General features: G+C 47.8%; 1 protein-coding gene across 1 annotated transcript in view; it reads right to left on the bottom strand.

Moving 5' to 3' along the window:
* Positions 1–13717, bottom strand: part of tln1 (talin 1) — an 87851-nt gene that overhangs the window by 8408 nt on the left and 65726 nt on the right. Inside the window, exons 29-45 of the mRNA XM_084442601.1 lie at positions 13390–13512; positions 11656–11799; positions 10757–10918; positions 10233–10373; positions 9898–10079; positions 9471–9603; positions 8935–9036; positions 8590–8760; positions 8041–8286; positions 7728–7847; positions 7414–7560; positions 6996–7162; positions 6476–6659; positions 5035–5160; positions 4212–4328; positions 3775–3960; positions 3351–3458 (exon numbers count right to left, since the gene is read on the bottom strand). Coding sequence (XP_084298727.1) covers positions 3351–3458; positions 3775–3960; positions 4212–4328; positions 5035–5160; positions 6476–6659; positions 6996–7162; positions 7414–7560; positions 7728–7847; positions 8041–8286; positions 8590–8760; positions 8935–9036; positions 9471–9603; positions 9898–10079; positions 10233–10373; positions 10757–10918; positions 11656–11799; positions 13390–13512 — 2559 coding nt within the window. The remainder of the gene's footprint in view (positions 1–3350; positions 3459–3774; positions 3961–4211; positions 4329–5034; positions 5161–6475; positions 6660–6995; positions 7163–7413; positions 7561–7727; positions 7848–8040; positions 8287–8589; positions 8761–8934; positions 9037–9470; positions 9604–9897; positions 10080–10232; positions 10374–10756; positions 10919–11655; positions 11800–13389; positions 13513–13717) is intronic.

Genomic DNA, 13717 nt, shown 5'->3' with positions numbered 1-13717 from the left:
TCGCTTTCACCCCATTACCTGATCCCCCGCTTTCCCTCCATTACCTGATCCCTCGCTTTCACTCCATTACCTGATCCCCCGCTTTCACTCCATTACCTGATCCCCCGCTTTCACCCCATCACCTGATCCCCCGCTTTCACTCCATCACCTGATCCTCCGCTTTCACTCCATTACCTGATCCCTCGCTTTCACTCCATTACCTGATCCCTCGCTTTCACCCCATTACCTGATCCCCCGCTTTCCCTCCATTACCTGATCCCCCGCTTTCACTCCATTACCTGATCCCCCGCTTTCCCTCCATTACCTGATCCCCCGCTTTCCCTCCATTACCTGATCCCTCGCTTTCACTCCATTACCTGATCCCCCGCTTTCACCCCATTACCTGATCCCCCGCTTTCACCCCATTACCTGATCCCCCGCTTTCACTCCATTACCTGATCCCCCGCTTTCACTCGTGAAACGAGATGCAGCGTTAAGGAATAACAAATACCTCAATAGAGACTAAACAGTAAAAATACAGAAACTAAATAGCCACACCATGACACACGCACACACATCCATGCAATACCAAAAAATAACATTTATTGGGGATAAATTGTGTGATTAACCACTCTCAACACTGTTTAAAGTATTACTTGACATGCTGTACTGTCAATAACCTTTCTAGACTGTCCTGTGCTTCTACATGTTAGATGCCCTCATGAGTTGAGCACACTGACGTTTCCACGGCGTGGGTTAGGGTTAGGGCAGGGCGTTCAGTCCCTAACATCCACAGGGGGCTTGAGTGAACAGTGGCTTCAGAGCCAGGTAAGGGGAGATGGGCTCAGTCTGCCTGAGATCTGCTAATAACCTAGATTCCACAGTTGTAAGTATGTCCTGAGGCATTCAACCAATGCATCTACACACTCGTGCAGGTCAATTTATCAGGACAATGCACACAATCACGTGGCCTTACTCACCGGCTATCACAGTCAACCGTAACATTGGTGGAACATTGACAGAACGTTGGGGAGGGGGGTGAAAAATGGAGGGGCAAAATTCATCAGAACCTTTTCATCATGTAAAAATTTAATATTCACACAACATAGATGGAAATAAACTTATTTATAAGATAAAGCTTGGAAATGAACTGAGCACTTTGTGCATCCCCTAATATTGTCCCTATGACGATACTCCCTAGTCCCTACTAATGACTTCCTGGCTGGAATTCTGGTGACCAGAGACACTTCATCTCAGAGGGGATGGGAACTGATATCCTCTTGAATCAGTGAGATTTCTATCCCCCTCCTCCTCTCTATAATGGGCATTGCTGGGGCTTAACACCTGCTCTTGCCTCAAACTAATTAGACCACTTCATATATCACAGTGCCCTGGTGTTGAGGAAGAAAACAGATAGATAATATGTGACCTCTTGCCTTGAGTGGGTCTAGTTTCATACTGCTGTCTTTAGACATCCTCACAATCCCAGTCTTCAATACATTATTCAGGAAGGGGCGGAGCTTAGTGATCAATATGCTTGGTGATACCCCTCTTGGACCATACTGACTACTACTGACTGGCCTGGTTTCCAGACGAGGGTATTTGGGGAGCTATACTCAGTCATACGTATAGCTGCAAGTGATCCGTGGATCTGTGTTAATCCCCAGGCCTCTGAAAGCAGCTTCACAGTGGGGGAAGACTGGATTCTTTCCTTTCAGGAGGGGGAGGTTGCCTCATGCTGAACCAATGCTACATCAGAACGTATGCAGTTTAGATGAGTGACTCCCTCCTTCTGCTATGGTCCGACCCTTGTTGTCCGACTGCCACCAATGGGCAATAATTCACATAAAAAGAAAAGTCAATACAACACAGTCTACATTAAGATTGAGATACACTATATGGACAAAAGTATTGGGACACCTACACATTACACCTAGAGGAGCTTTTATGACATCCCATTCTAAATTATGCAATAGGCATTAATATGGAGTCCCCCCTATGGAGTGTGTCTGATGGAATTTTTGCCCATTGATCCAGAAGAGCTCCGTTCTAGTTCATTCCAAAGGTGTTCAATGGGGTTGAGGTCAGTGCTCTGTGCGGGGCAGTCAAGTTCTTCTTTATGGACCTTGCTTTGTGCACTGGGGGACAGTCATGCTGGAACAGAAAAGGGTCTTCCCCAAACTATTCCCACAAAGTTGGAAGCATAGAATTTTAAAAAAATGTCTTGGTACAGTATGCTGAATCATTAACATTTCCCTTCACTGGAACTAAAGGGCCTTGGCCAACCCCAGAAACACAACCCCAGACCATTATCCCTCCTCCACCAAACGTTACGGTTGGCACAATGCAGTCAGGCAGGCAATGTTCTCCTGGCATTCTCCAAACCCAGACTCGTCCATCAGACTGCCAGATAGAAAAGCGTGATTGCTCACTCCACAGATGTTTCCACTGCTCCTGAGTCCAGTGGCAGTGGACTTTACACCACTCCATCTGACGCTTGGCATTGCGCTTGGTGATGTCAGGCCCTCTCGTCCAACATCAGTATCTGACCTCACAAACGCTCTTCTGGATGAATGGGCAAAAATTCCCACAGACACACTCCAAAAATACCCACAGACACACTCCAGAAATTCCCACAGACACACTCCAAAATCTTGTAGAAAGCCTTCCCAGAAGAGTGGAAGCTGTTATACTGTAGCTGCAAAGGGGGACCAACTCCATATTAATGCCTATGAATTTAGAATGGGATGTCATAAAAGCTCCTGTAGGTGTAATGTGTAGGTGGCCCAATACTTTTGTCCGTATACTGTAGTGCACATGGCAAACGCTTCCCTCTTGTCCATCACGCAAACCTGCGCCACAGTCAATCTCTGCTGGGTCACAAACAAGGGGCTGAGTGTGCACTCCTTAAGTGGCCCATGAGCGATCAGCTGAAGTGTCAGGACATAAAACCTAAAATAACAGAGGTTCCGAGGTCGGGCTGTCCGGGGCGGTATTTCACCCAGGCCTGTCCTCCTAATGAGGTGACATGGGGGACGGGGAGGGGGACTGCTGGTCTTGAGGTGCACGTCTCTGTAAGAGGACACCTGGCCTGGTCTGAGCTGCCTCTGGTCTTGACGAGCTGTACTGGCTATTGTTCCAGACCAGCAGAAACACACTTGATTCCATCAATCCTCTAATCAGGAGGACATGGTCCTCAGGTGTGTTTGAGCTCTAAGCACCCAGTAGCGCCCCAGGGTGTGGAAACTATGGCTAGGGGACACTTTTATACAGGTATACCAGTTTATTAGTTACATCCTTAAAGGCTTGAGACACAGCTCCGAAAAGAGATTTAGAGTTAAACTCTGTGTATATGTGTGTGTGTGTCTTACCACTAGCACATGCTCCAGAAGACCCAGGTAGCCGACGGCACACTCGTTGCCGTAGCGCAGGGCTCTGATCTGGACGTCCCTGCTGACCTCAGGGTGATAGGCCGCTTGCTGAGAACACAAGAGAAACCCACGTCAGAGCAAAAACCACGTCGCTCAGAACATCACAAGAACATACGGCAGTTTGGGTTGTCAAATATTTCGGAATGAGAATCTACACCGTGTCAGTTTACCTGACCTTCGACTGCTTATGAACACCTAATGTCTGTCTGTGGGTCGTGTGTCCCTTCGTCATGTGGGTCGTGTCCCTTCGTCATGTGGGTCGTGTCCCTTCGTCATGTGGGTCGTGTGCCTTCGTCATGTGGGTCGTGTCCCTTCGTCATGTGGGTCGTGTGCCTTCGTCATGTGGGTCGTGTCCCTTCGTCACCTTGCATGAGTGCAGCATGTCGGCGATGGCCCTCCTGCTCAGGTTCGCCGTGGCGATGACGTCCTCCTGGCGACAGGAGTTCCCAGCAGCCACTGCTTTGGCCGTTGCCAGGGTGATGCCTTTGGTCATGCGGATGAACTCCTCGGGAGTGGCCGTCTTGGGAGGCGGGTCTGCGCTGCTGAACACCTGGGGTGTGTGAGAGACAAGACAGAGATTTCGAGAACATTTACATTTCAGTCAATGCCAACTGATCAAAATCTGATACACTCCATGATATGGGATGCACACAACTGTTCTACTGAGATGCTACTCTTCTACATCTCTAGGTACAGAGAAAGAGTTCCGTCATTGACACAGTTTATAAGACACTTGACTGTGAAAGATGTTTTGCCATCGTAACGCTCTTAAGACATGAGTCTGGTGGCGGTGTCACTCACAGCCAGTTCCTGCTTGATGTGTTCGATGGTGGCCTCCAGAGCCCTGGTGCCCTTGGTGGCCTCGTCCTCCACCGCCTTCACTGTCTTCAGCAGTGACGTCACGTTGGTGACCATCACCTGAGGGACAGAGGAGACACCCGGACTCAATACCCCGTCCTTACAGATTCAGAGATCAAAGGTCAAAGGGAAGGGAAAAGGGGACACACACGAGGCCAGCATTGCCCTATCTCAGTTACTCAAGTGTGTGTGTGTGTGTGTGGACACAGGGGATTGGTCTAGAGTTACTCCTCAGCTGTTGACACATGCTCCAGCTCTGAATCAGATGATTCATGACTTACACGCCAAAATGAAGGTATTAAATTGACCATGGTAGAAAAATCTTTTATACCCCAGTAGTATCCATGGGAACAGCATTTTCTTTACAGAGTGTGTTATGTTGACTCATAGAAGTGTGTGTGTGTGTGCGTGTGCGTATGTGTGCGTATGTGTGCGTATGTGTGCGTATGTGTGCGTGTGTGTGCGCGTGTGTGCGCGTGTGTGTTAACTGTTTATGAGCTGTTGTAAAAGAAAAATATTGTAGATGGCAAACACACACCACTTCACACCCAATAACCATTTAACTCTCTCTTAAAAGAGCAACTAGATTGAGACAGTGAAGCTCGAGTTTGGCTTTATAAGTGTTACATGAGAAGAAGTGATGTCATAGATCATCTTATTTTCTATATGGGTGACTAGAGTTACAGTATAGAAACTCAACACACTTCCCAACCTCTAGTATATGAACCATGGTGTCGGACTTCTGCTTCTACACCAGGACGTTTACCTTAGCAGAGTTCTTCAGCTGCAGCATAGCAGGGTCATCGTGAGGCTTGCCTGACGCAGCCTTGGTGGCGCTGATGAGGTCACCCAGAGCCTTGGCCACGTCTTTGACTGCGTTAATCAGGACCACCTACAGGGGGCGCAGTAGTTACACATGTGAGAAGACATTTACAGAATAGAGGTGATATGCTGACATCTAGTGGGGTTGTAACATACACACGCACACAAACACACGCACACAAACACACACCCACCCAAACACACACCCACATAAACAAGAATCACACAGAAAGATTGTACGTGCAACACTACTAACACAACATTGGGCAGACAACAGGATGTCACTGGACCAGACACCATCTTGAACGTGTCAACAAATCAGTGAATGAGGATAGGACAAGGATGTCTTCTTGTGATGCAAGTGGTGGAATGCAGTCATCAATGATTACACGATATTCACAAATCCAGAGATACTGACAAAAAAACATATTGCAATTCCTAAATTTCTAAGTCTAAAAGTGGAAATGACACCCCTTTGAACTTTAGTCTATGTTTGATAGTGCTCTAGTAAAAGCAGATACAATACCATAGCCATGTTGTTTGCAACCTAGCATTATTATGTGGAATGGTTAAGCAGGAACTATGGCAAGGCATTGAGAAGTGTATAGTGCATTCTCTATACCATAATCATATTATATTAGAGTCCACAATGTGTACAAGTTCTCATTGTTTTTGTTGAAAGTTGAGGCTGTTCTTAAAAAGTTGAGTCGCAGAACTGCAGAGTTCCTTCCTTCATCTTAATGATTTGCATCATAGACTGAAAACCAGAAAACCAGATGTCTAGACACTCTCTTACACTTACACACGCACATAGAAGCGCGCGCACATGCGCACACACGCACGCACACACACACACACACACACACACACACACACACACACACACACACACACACACACACACACACACACACACACACACACACACACACACACACACAGACACACAGAACAGATGTTGGAGTTCAGATACAAGGAGAGTACCCACATCCTCAGAAAGAGAAGAAGAAGAAGAGAAAAAGGCCTTTATCCAGAGCAGGGAAAGGAAAGCAAGCACAGAGAAAGCACACAGTTAACTAGTGAATAAACACATCTATGTCTATGTGAAATATTTGATATACAGCTGTCTTGCACTGAACTACAGTGCCTTAATGCTTTTACTGAAATGATTAAGATTTATAAGAGTAGAAAGCAGAAAGGGAGGTTAGATGTTAAGGTGTCTGCTCTTTCAAAGCCATCTAATGGATTGTGTATTAGAGGTGGTGGTGTTTCATACACATGCCATATAGTGTTATCTCTTGAAACAGCTTCCTTTTGAGACTCATCTATTTACTGAGAAACTTTTCTTACAGGCACAACGGCAGACAGCCCACGGTATATCCTACCTGTGTCTCGGGGTCCTCAGCTCCCAGGCTGGCTGCACCCAGCTTGACCACATCAGCCAGTTTGGTGATGGTGGTGACGGATGAATGGGCGGCCTGGGACAGTTTCTCCTGGCTGGCACCGGCACCAGACACCAGCAGCTTGGTGTCCTCCACCAATGCCTTGGCTGTCTTCAGGATGTTCTCTCTGGGGGGACAACCATGACACATGCACAGAACTTTAACCTCAACAGTATCAACAATGTCAGTGGGAATAGGGTATTCGGTGTTCTTCCCTCGGATAGGACAACGTGCTTTTCAGGATGTACAAAATTAGGTGATATGACGAGGATATGACTGTTTTGCTGTGTAAGTTCCGAAGAGTCTCAGTACAGTCAAGTACCAGTGTTACATCTTTTATAGAGATTTCATTTACATAAAATACAGAATATATTAGATATAGATATAAAGTAGAGTTAGTCCTCATATTGTTCCAAACCATAATTTCTTTATTCGCTCAGCTTGTCAGAACGAACTGCGGTACCTGTGGTCGGCAAAGGTTTCAGAGTTCTCGCGGTTGAGTGTGCCTGCAGTGGCGAACATGATGGTGGTGTCCAGATCAGCGATGATGCCCGACACGGCGCTGGCCGCCGTGATGCAGGCCTGGGTGCCACGGTTACCAGCCTGGAGGGCTGCCAGCACATGAGACACCTGAGGGCGAGAAGCCATGTGGATTATGAACAATGAAGGCAAGCGGATAACCATAACAAACAGGGTCAATACTGATACCACGTCAAGAGTAGGCTATAGTACTGCTCCATCAAACCTGTTGCAATGACAGTAGAAATTCTCTCAAGATATGGGATTGGGATTGAGGACTTCTTCTCAAATAGCGGCCAATATACAGTATTTACATGTCTGATGGCATACTGTAAGAAAGAAATGATTGTGTTATTGCTCACCTTTTCGGAGACCTTGCGAGCGCTATCGATCAGCTCCTTCTTAGTGAAGGAGTCATTGGGACTGCACTGCAGAGCTCCAGCCTTGGTGACCAGGCCAGTGCAGCTGAAGCCCAGTTCACCCACCTGCTTCTTGATGTGGGAGCCAATCTGGAGACAGAGAAGTGCCATGATGAACCTAGGTTTTCAGCATATTGTAACAGAACACTAGCGGACCAGTCATTCAAGTTTACTTCCTATCTAAGGTAACTATACCCATAACAGTATATTACTATAGATGCGTGGACTTGACTGTTTTTTGTTTCGTTTCATTTTACCTCGCCATTCTCGGCTGTGATGGCAGCGTATTTGGCTTCTGTGGCCAAATCTCCAAATTCACTGGTCAGCTGGTTGGCCAAGCCTCCCAGCTCATCTGGGTTGGTGTTGGACTTGGTCACCTGAAGAAAAAACAAAAGATATCAATCAACAGATCTGAGAACAGAAGCGGGACTAGTACAGTGCCTTAGGGAACACCAAATTTTGATAACTAGCCCTAGATTTACTTTCAAGACCGACAAACTGATGTTTTTAAAATCAGCATTTAGGTTTTTAAATTAAATTACAAGTTAAATGACAGCCTATTTGACTTACCATCTCCTGGACGGTGACAGCAATGGCCTTGGCGGTCTTGACCATGGTGGTCTGGTAGTCCACAAAGGTGCCCTCGGGCTCGCCAGGGTTCTCCTCCATCTTGTTGATGGCCTGAGTGATGGAGTCCACCATGCCACCCACGGCGCCCGCCGCGCTGGCGGCCTCGTTCAGGGTGGCAGCCAGGTCGTCCACCGCCTCCTTCATCATCTGGACCGACTCCTCCAATGCCTCCTGGGTGTGGGCCGCCTGAGAAAGATCATCACATCTAACTTTATAATTACACTGTAAATAACATGTCTGTTAATTGGCCAGACCCTTCTAAGGGATAGCAAAAAAGCATTGCCACAAGATTCTCTGTGAATCCTGCACTCCATAGAATGTTGCACATCTTATTGCTGCCCAAAATGGCACCCCACAGCACTGCTGTGATCCTCATCGGTGCTCTAATACACTCAGCAGTATAACTGTAGTAACTGAGCATTAATACAGTAGTCATTTAGTATTACTAGAGTAGTACTCTAGTATTAATACAGTAGTACTGGAACAGACCTTGGGGTTTCCTCCAGCCTCCTTGGCCGTGTAGAGCATCTGGAGGGCAGACTCGGCCAGGGTCTTGGTCTGGTCCAGCACCGCCATCTGCTGCTGGCTGTTGAGGATCTTGGAGGCCATGCCAATGGCGGCCATGATGAGAGGCTCGAAGTAGCTCACCATCTGAGACACCTGGAGAGACGAGAGAGATAGTCAAGAGATAGACAGTCAAGGAGGGTTACAGGAAGGCTTGCACAAACAAAAATTAATTATATATCTATACTGTAATGTCATCTAAACAGACAAAAGTGTAGCATCAGCAATGCCACCTGTAAGGGCCCACGGGGCGGGGCTGGCCTCTCTTACCTTGTGTCCCAGGTGGGAGGCCTCAGAGCGGGCAGCGATGGCCACTGGCTCGATCAGATTGCTGATCTCTTGCACTGAGGCAGCCATCTGTTCATGAAGGGCCTGATAACACACACGCACGCACACGCACACGCACACACACACACGCACACACACGCGCACACACACGCGCACACACACGCGCACACACACGCACACACACACGCACACACACACGCACACACACACGCACACACACGCGCACACACACGCGCACACACACGCGCACACACACGCGCACACACACGCGCACACACACACACACACGGCTCACGTCTAGTTTCAAGCACAGTGCTCCATTACTGTATGTCCCTGTATCTCAAGCCACGAGGGTGAACTGCTCTGCTGCCAAGGCTTCTCATTTGATCCTTTCTTTATTTTCACAAACAAAAGATCACACAGAAAACTGACTCTCTTTCTCTCTCTTTCTCTCTCTTTCTCTCTCTCTCTCTCTCTCTCTCTCTCACACACACTCTTACACACAGAGGCACACATACCTCGTGGGAGATGTCCTCTCTGGGAGTGAGCTGCTGGCTGATGGCAGCCAGGGAGGCCTGGTCCACCTCTCTGATACAGTTGTTGAGAACCTCGATGGCCTCATCACACTCCCTCTGGCCTGGGGCTTTGTCTCTGCAAACACATCACATGCTTTATTTATCATATTTAGATTGTGTTGGATTGGAATTCAGTAGACACACACACACATAAAACAGATAAGAGTAAAGAGTCTTCAAATGTGTATTTGGAAGAAAGTCACTTAAGGCTCTTAAGATGTACTGCCATACTGTACAAAACTTTAGTGACAACTACATCAGGAAATTTAGGCTATAAGAATCATCCATTAATTTCACAATTCACTCAGATTATCTGCACTTTCAACATCCCGAGCCGACACAGTAATGCCAGTGTGGAGTCCGGCCGAACCTCATGTTAGTGATGAGCTTCTTGATGGAGTCGGACACTGTCCTGGAGTGCCCGGCCAAGACGGACCACTTGGGGGGGTCTTTGGGATTGACCGCCAGGGAGCGAGCGGTCTGGATCAGGCCTGTGGAACTCTCCAGCATGGTCTTAGCGGCCGCCACGATGGGCTCCATGGCTGCGTGACCCTGGTGGTTCACAACACCACACACAACAGGTCAGCGTGGGGATGGCTTAACTACGCACCAAGAAAACAGCAGCAGCATTTCTGGTGGGAATAAATGTTGGGTAGAGCAGAAATAGATGTTCAGGGGTTAGAGAGGGTCTGAGCGGTGCTCTACCTCAGGGCTGATCTGGGCCGGCACGCTGGCAAACTCAGGGTTGGAGGCGAAGGCCGTCAGGTTGTCCACAGCCTCGATCAGGGGCCCCGTGGCCGCCTTACACTTCTCTCTGTTCTCCTGGTTGAACGCTCCATCCAAGGCCTGGTCAGGAATGCACGCACACGCACGCGCACGCACGCACGCACGCACGCACGCACGCACGCACGCACGCACGCACGCACGCACGCACGCACGCACGCACGCACGCACGCACGCACACACACACACACACACACACACACACACACACACACACACACACACACACACACACACACACACACACACACACACACACACACACACAGTTAAGTTAAGAAGCATCATACTCACTAGCCTGTTTTGAGAAACGCCTGTATTCCATGCTCTTCAGTTGGCTGTCATACTGTCGTTACTGACTTACAATATCAGCAAAACTCCATTCAATTCAGTATTACAGGGCTCAGAGCTGCTCTCCAGCGCTCTAAGGTTAGGTGAGGACTCACTTTGATAGACTTGACCAGGTTGGCGGTGCTGTTGGCCACTTCTTTGGCGGACTGCACAAACTGCCGCTTGGCGACGGGGTTGGCGGTCTTGGAGGAGGCGAGGCGGCAGGCGTTGCAGAGCGCCGACGTGTGTTTGGCGACGATGGTGGCGGCGGAGAGGACCTGGGGACAAAAGAGCAGTCTGGCGTGGGGGGCTGGAGGGGAACAACGCTCCACTACCCTGAACAGACAAGGGAACTCTGGGATAAGATGTTATGGAACAGAAAAAAAGAGGTCTATGTTTGAGGTTTGAGATTAGGGTTGATGTTAGAGGTATGGGTTTGAGATTAGGGTTGATGTTAGAGGTATGGATTTGAGATTAGGGTTGATGTTAGAGGTATGGGTTTGATCTGGTGTTGAGTGTGTTGGCTAGTGATTTCTCCCTTGGAGTCAGTCACAGGGAGCAATGTGAATGAGCGAGCTGCTCGTGCATGAATGAGTGTCTGAGTGTGTGTTTGTGTCCCAGGGTTCCCTGTGTCGCTAGTCAGCATGGCTTCCACCCTCGCTTGCGCACGCTAGGCTCCATCTGGGGGCCTCTGACTTGCCGACGCACATGACAACCTTAGGTCTACATAAACTCTGCTTTAGTCAGCTATGCTAGTGAAAAGCTAGCGAGTCCGATGGTGTGGGTTTAACCGAGGAGTTAGTTTAACCAATTCAACTCGGTTACATTTGTATGTACCGTTGTGTGTGTGTGTGTGTGTACGATCCCTCGTCAGGGTGTGTGAGCCCTTATGTAGGTGTGTGTGTGTGAGTGCATGTGTGTGTGTGTGTGTGCATGTGTGTGAGTGCATGTGTGTGTGCGTGCGTGTACGTGTGTGTGCGTGCATGTGTGCGTGCGTGTGTGTGTGTGTGTGTACCTGGGACTGGGTGCAGGCTGGGTCAACCAGGTTCTGGCAGGCCATCTGGATGGACTGGTTGGCCCGGGCAAACTGGGCGGGGTCCACCAGGTGCTTCTGACCCGCGTGGCTGTTGGGGTCCGACACGGCCACCAGGTACGCCCCCTGATAGGCCCAGAAGGATGACTGGTCAGTTCACACAAGAACCCTAACCCTAACCATAACCCAGCCTTTCAACAAAGGTTAAGCAGCCCACACCAGGGAAAGAAAAGGAATTTAATAGCAATCAAATCAGTCATTGAAGTATGTTTTATGCACCGATAGGTTTGCTATGAAAAGGACATTTGAATGAATTTCACAGACAAAACTGGGGCTTTCCTACAGGGTGGGTGACGCACGCTTTCTCTCAGCTAATGGATTTGAGATACAGTACATTTTACCATAGCAACAACCTTCCAAATAGTTCGGCCCCGATTTGAGCGTTACGTGACAGGCTGGCCAATTTGACGATGACTCACAGGCATCTTTCATTCACACCCTTTTCACTGTGTGTGTGTGTGTGTGTGTGTGTGTATGTGTGTGTGTGTGTGTGTGTCACCCCAAAACAGTGACATGACAGTACCCCTTACTGTCACTACGCCTTGAGATAACAAGTATGCAACAGTGATCACCTTTAAATGTCCTCAACAGCCATTACCTTTAAATGTCCTCAACAGCCATTACCTTTAAATGTCCTCAATAGCGATCACCTTTTAATGTCCTCAACAGCGATCACCTTTAAATGTCCTCAACAGCCATTACCTTTAAATGTCCTCAACAGCCATTACCTTTAAATGTCCTCAACAGTGATGGAATGTCCTCAACAGCGATCACCTTTAAATGTCCTCAACAGCCATTACCTTTAAATGTCCTCAACAGCCATTACCTTTAAATGTCCTCAACAGCCATTACCTTTAAATGTCCTCAACAGTGATGGAATGTCCTCAACAGCCATTACCTTTAAATGTCCTCAACAGCCATTACCTTTAAATGTCCTCAACAGTGATCACCTTTAAATGTCCTCAACAGCCATTACCTTTAAATGTCCTCAACAGTGATGGAATGTCCTCAACAGCCATTACCTTTAAATGTCCTCAACAGCCATTACCTTTAAATGTCCTCAACAGTGATCACCTTTAAATGTCCTCAACAGCCATTACCTTTAAATGTCCTCAACAGTGATCACCTTTAAATGTCCTCAACAGCCATTACCTTTAAATGTCCTCAACAGTGATTACCTTTTAATGTCCTCAACAGCGATTAATCATAATGCTGACTACTGATTATGACAACAGGCTCTAAACCATGAGAGAATTACTGCTTTAAAAACAAGCCCAAAACTGTGTTTGTGTGTGTGTGTTTGTGTGTGTGTAGAGTAGGATTTCAGGTTTGAATTTGTATGAATGAGCCTGTGTGTGTCTGTGTATGTCTATTGTAGTGAGATGGATATGAGAGGGCAGTGTGTGTATAGAATGCATGTCATAAGAGTGAATTCACCACTGTGGAGCACCTCTCTGTACATTTGATATGCACTCCTAGATCCATATGTTACAAACAAATGTTTAATGTGCTGGGGCTTGAGTAACGAGTCCCCTCATTGGCTGAGGACATAATTAGGCCAGGTGTAACCAGGCGTGACTCATCGTCTAACATGCAGTACACTGCTCCCCTCTGGGAATCCAGATGTTGGTCACCAGGGTCTGAGATGTGCTTCACCTGGGCGGCGGCCTCTGTAAGACCACACAGGGCTTTGGAGCCGGCGCTCACAGAGTCTCCGAACTCCGGAAGGTTACTGTTCTTGGCGTTGTGGGAGATTCCTGCCATGGCCTCTCCGAGGACCTAGAGGAGACGAGAGAAAGAAAAGATGTTTAGTTTGCTTCAGAAATATGATTAAGAGACAATTAGAGGTTCCTTACGTCATAGAATGCTGCCGAGGAAATACATTTTCTATGATCGAATGGTCATAGAATGATCAGAACAATTGAATTGAAGGCTCATTTCCTATCCACAATTCACTTTACTTACAAAATCAATTAAACTGGAA

This window comes from Borostomias antarcticus, assembly GCF_949987555.1.
Source record: "Borostomias antarcticus genome assembly, chromosome: 8".
Lineage (NCBI taxonomy): Eukaryota > Metazoa > Chordata > Actinopteri > Stomiiformes > Stomiidae > Borostomias > Borostomias antarcticus.
Note: the sequence above shows the minus strand (reverse complement) of the source record. Positions and strands in the feature narration are given on the sequence as shown.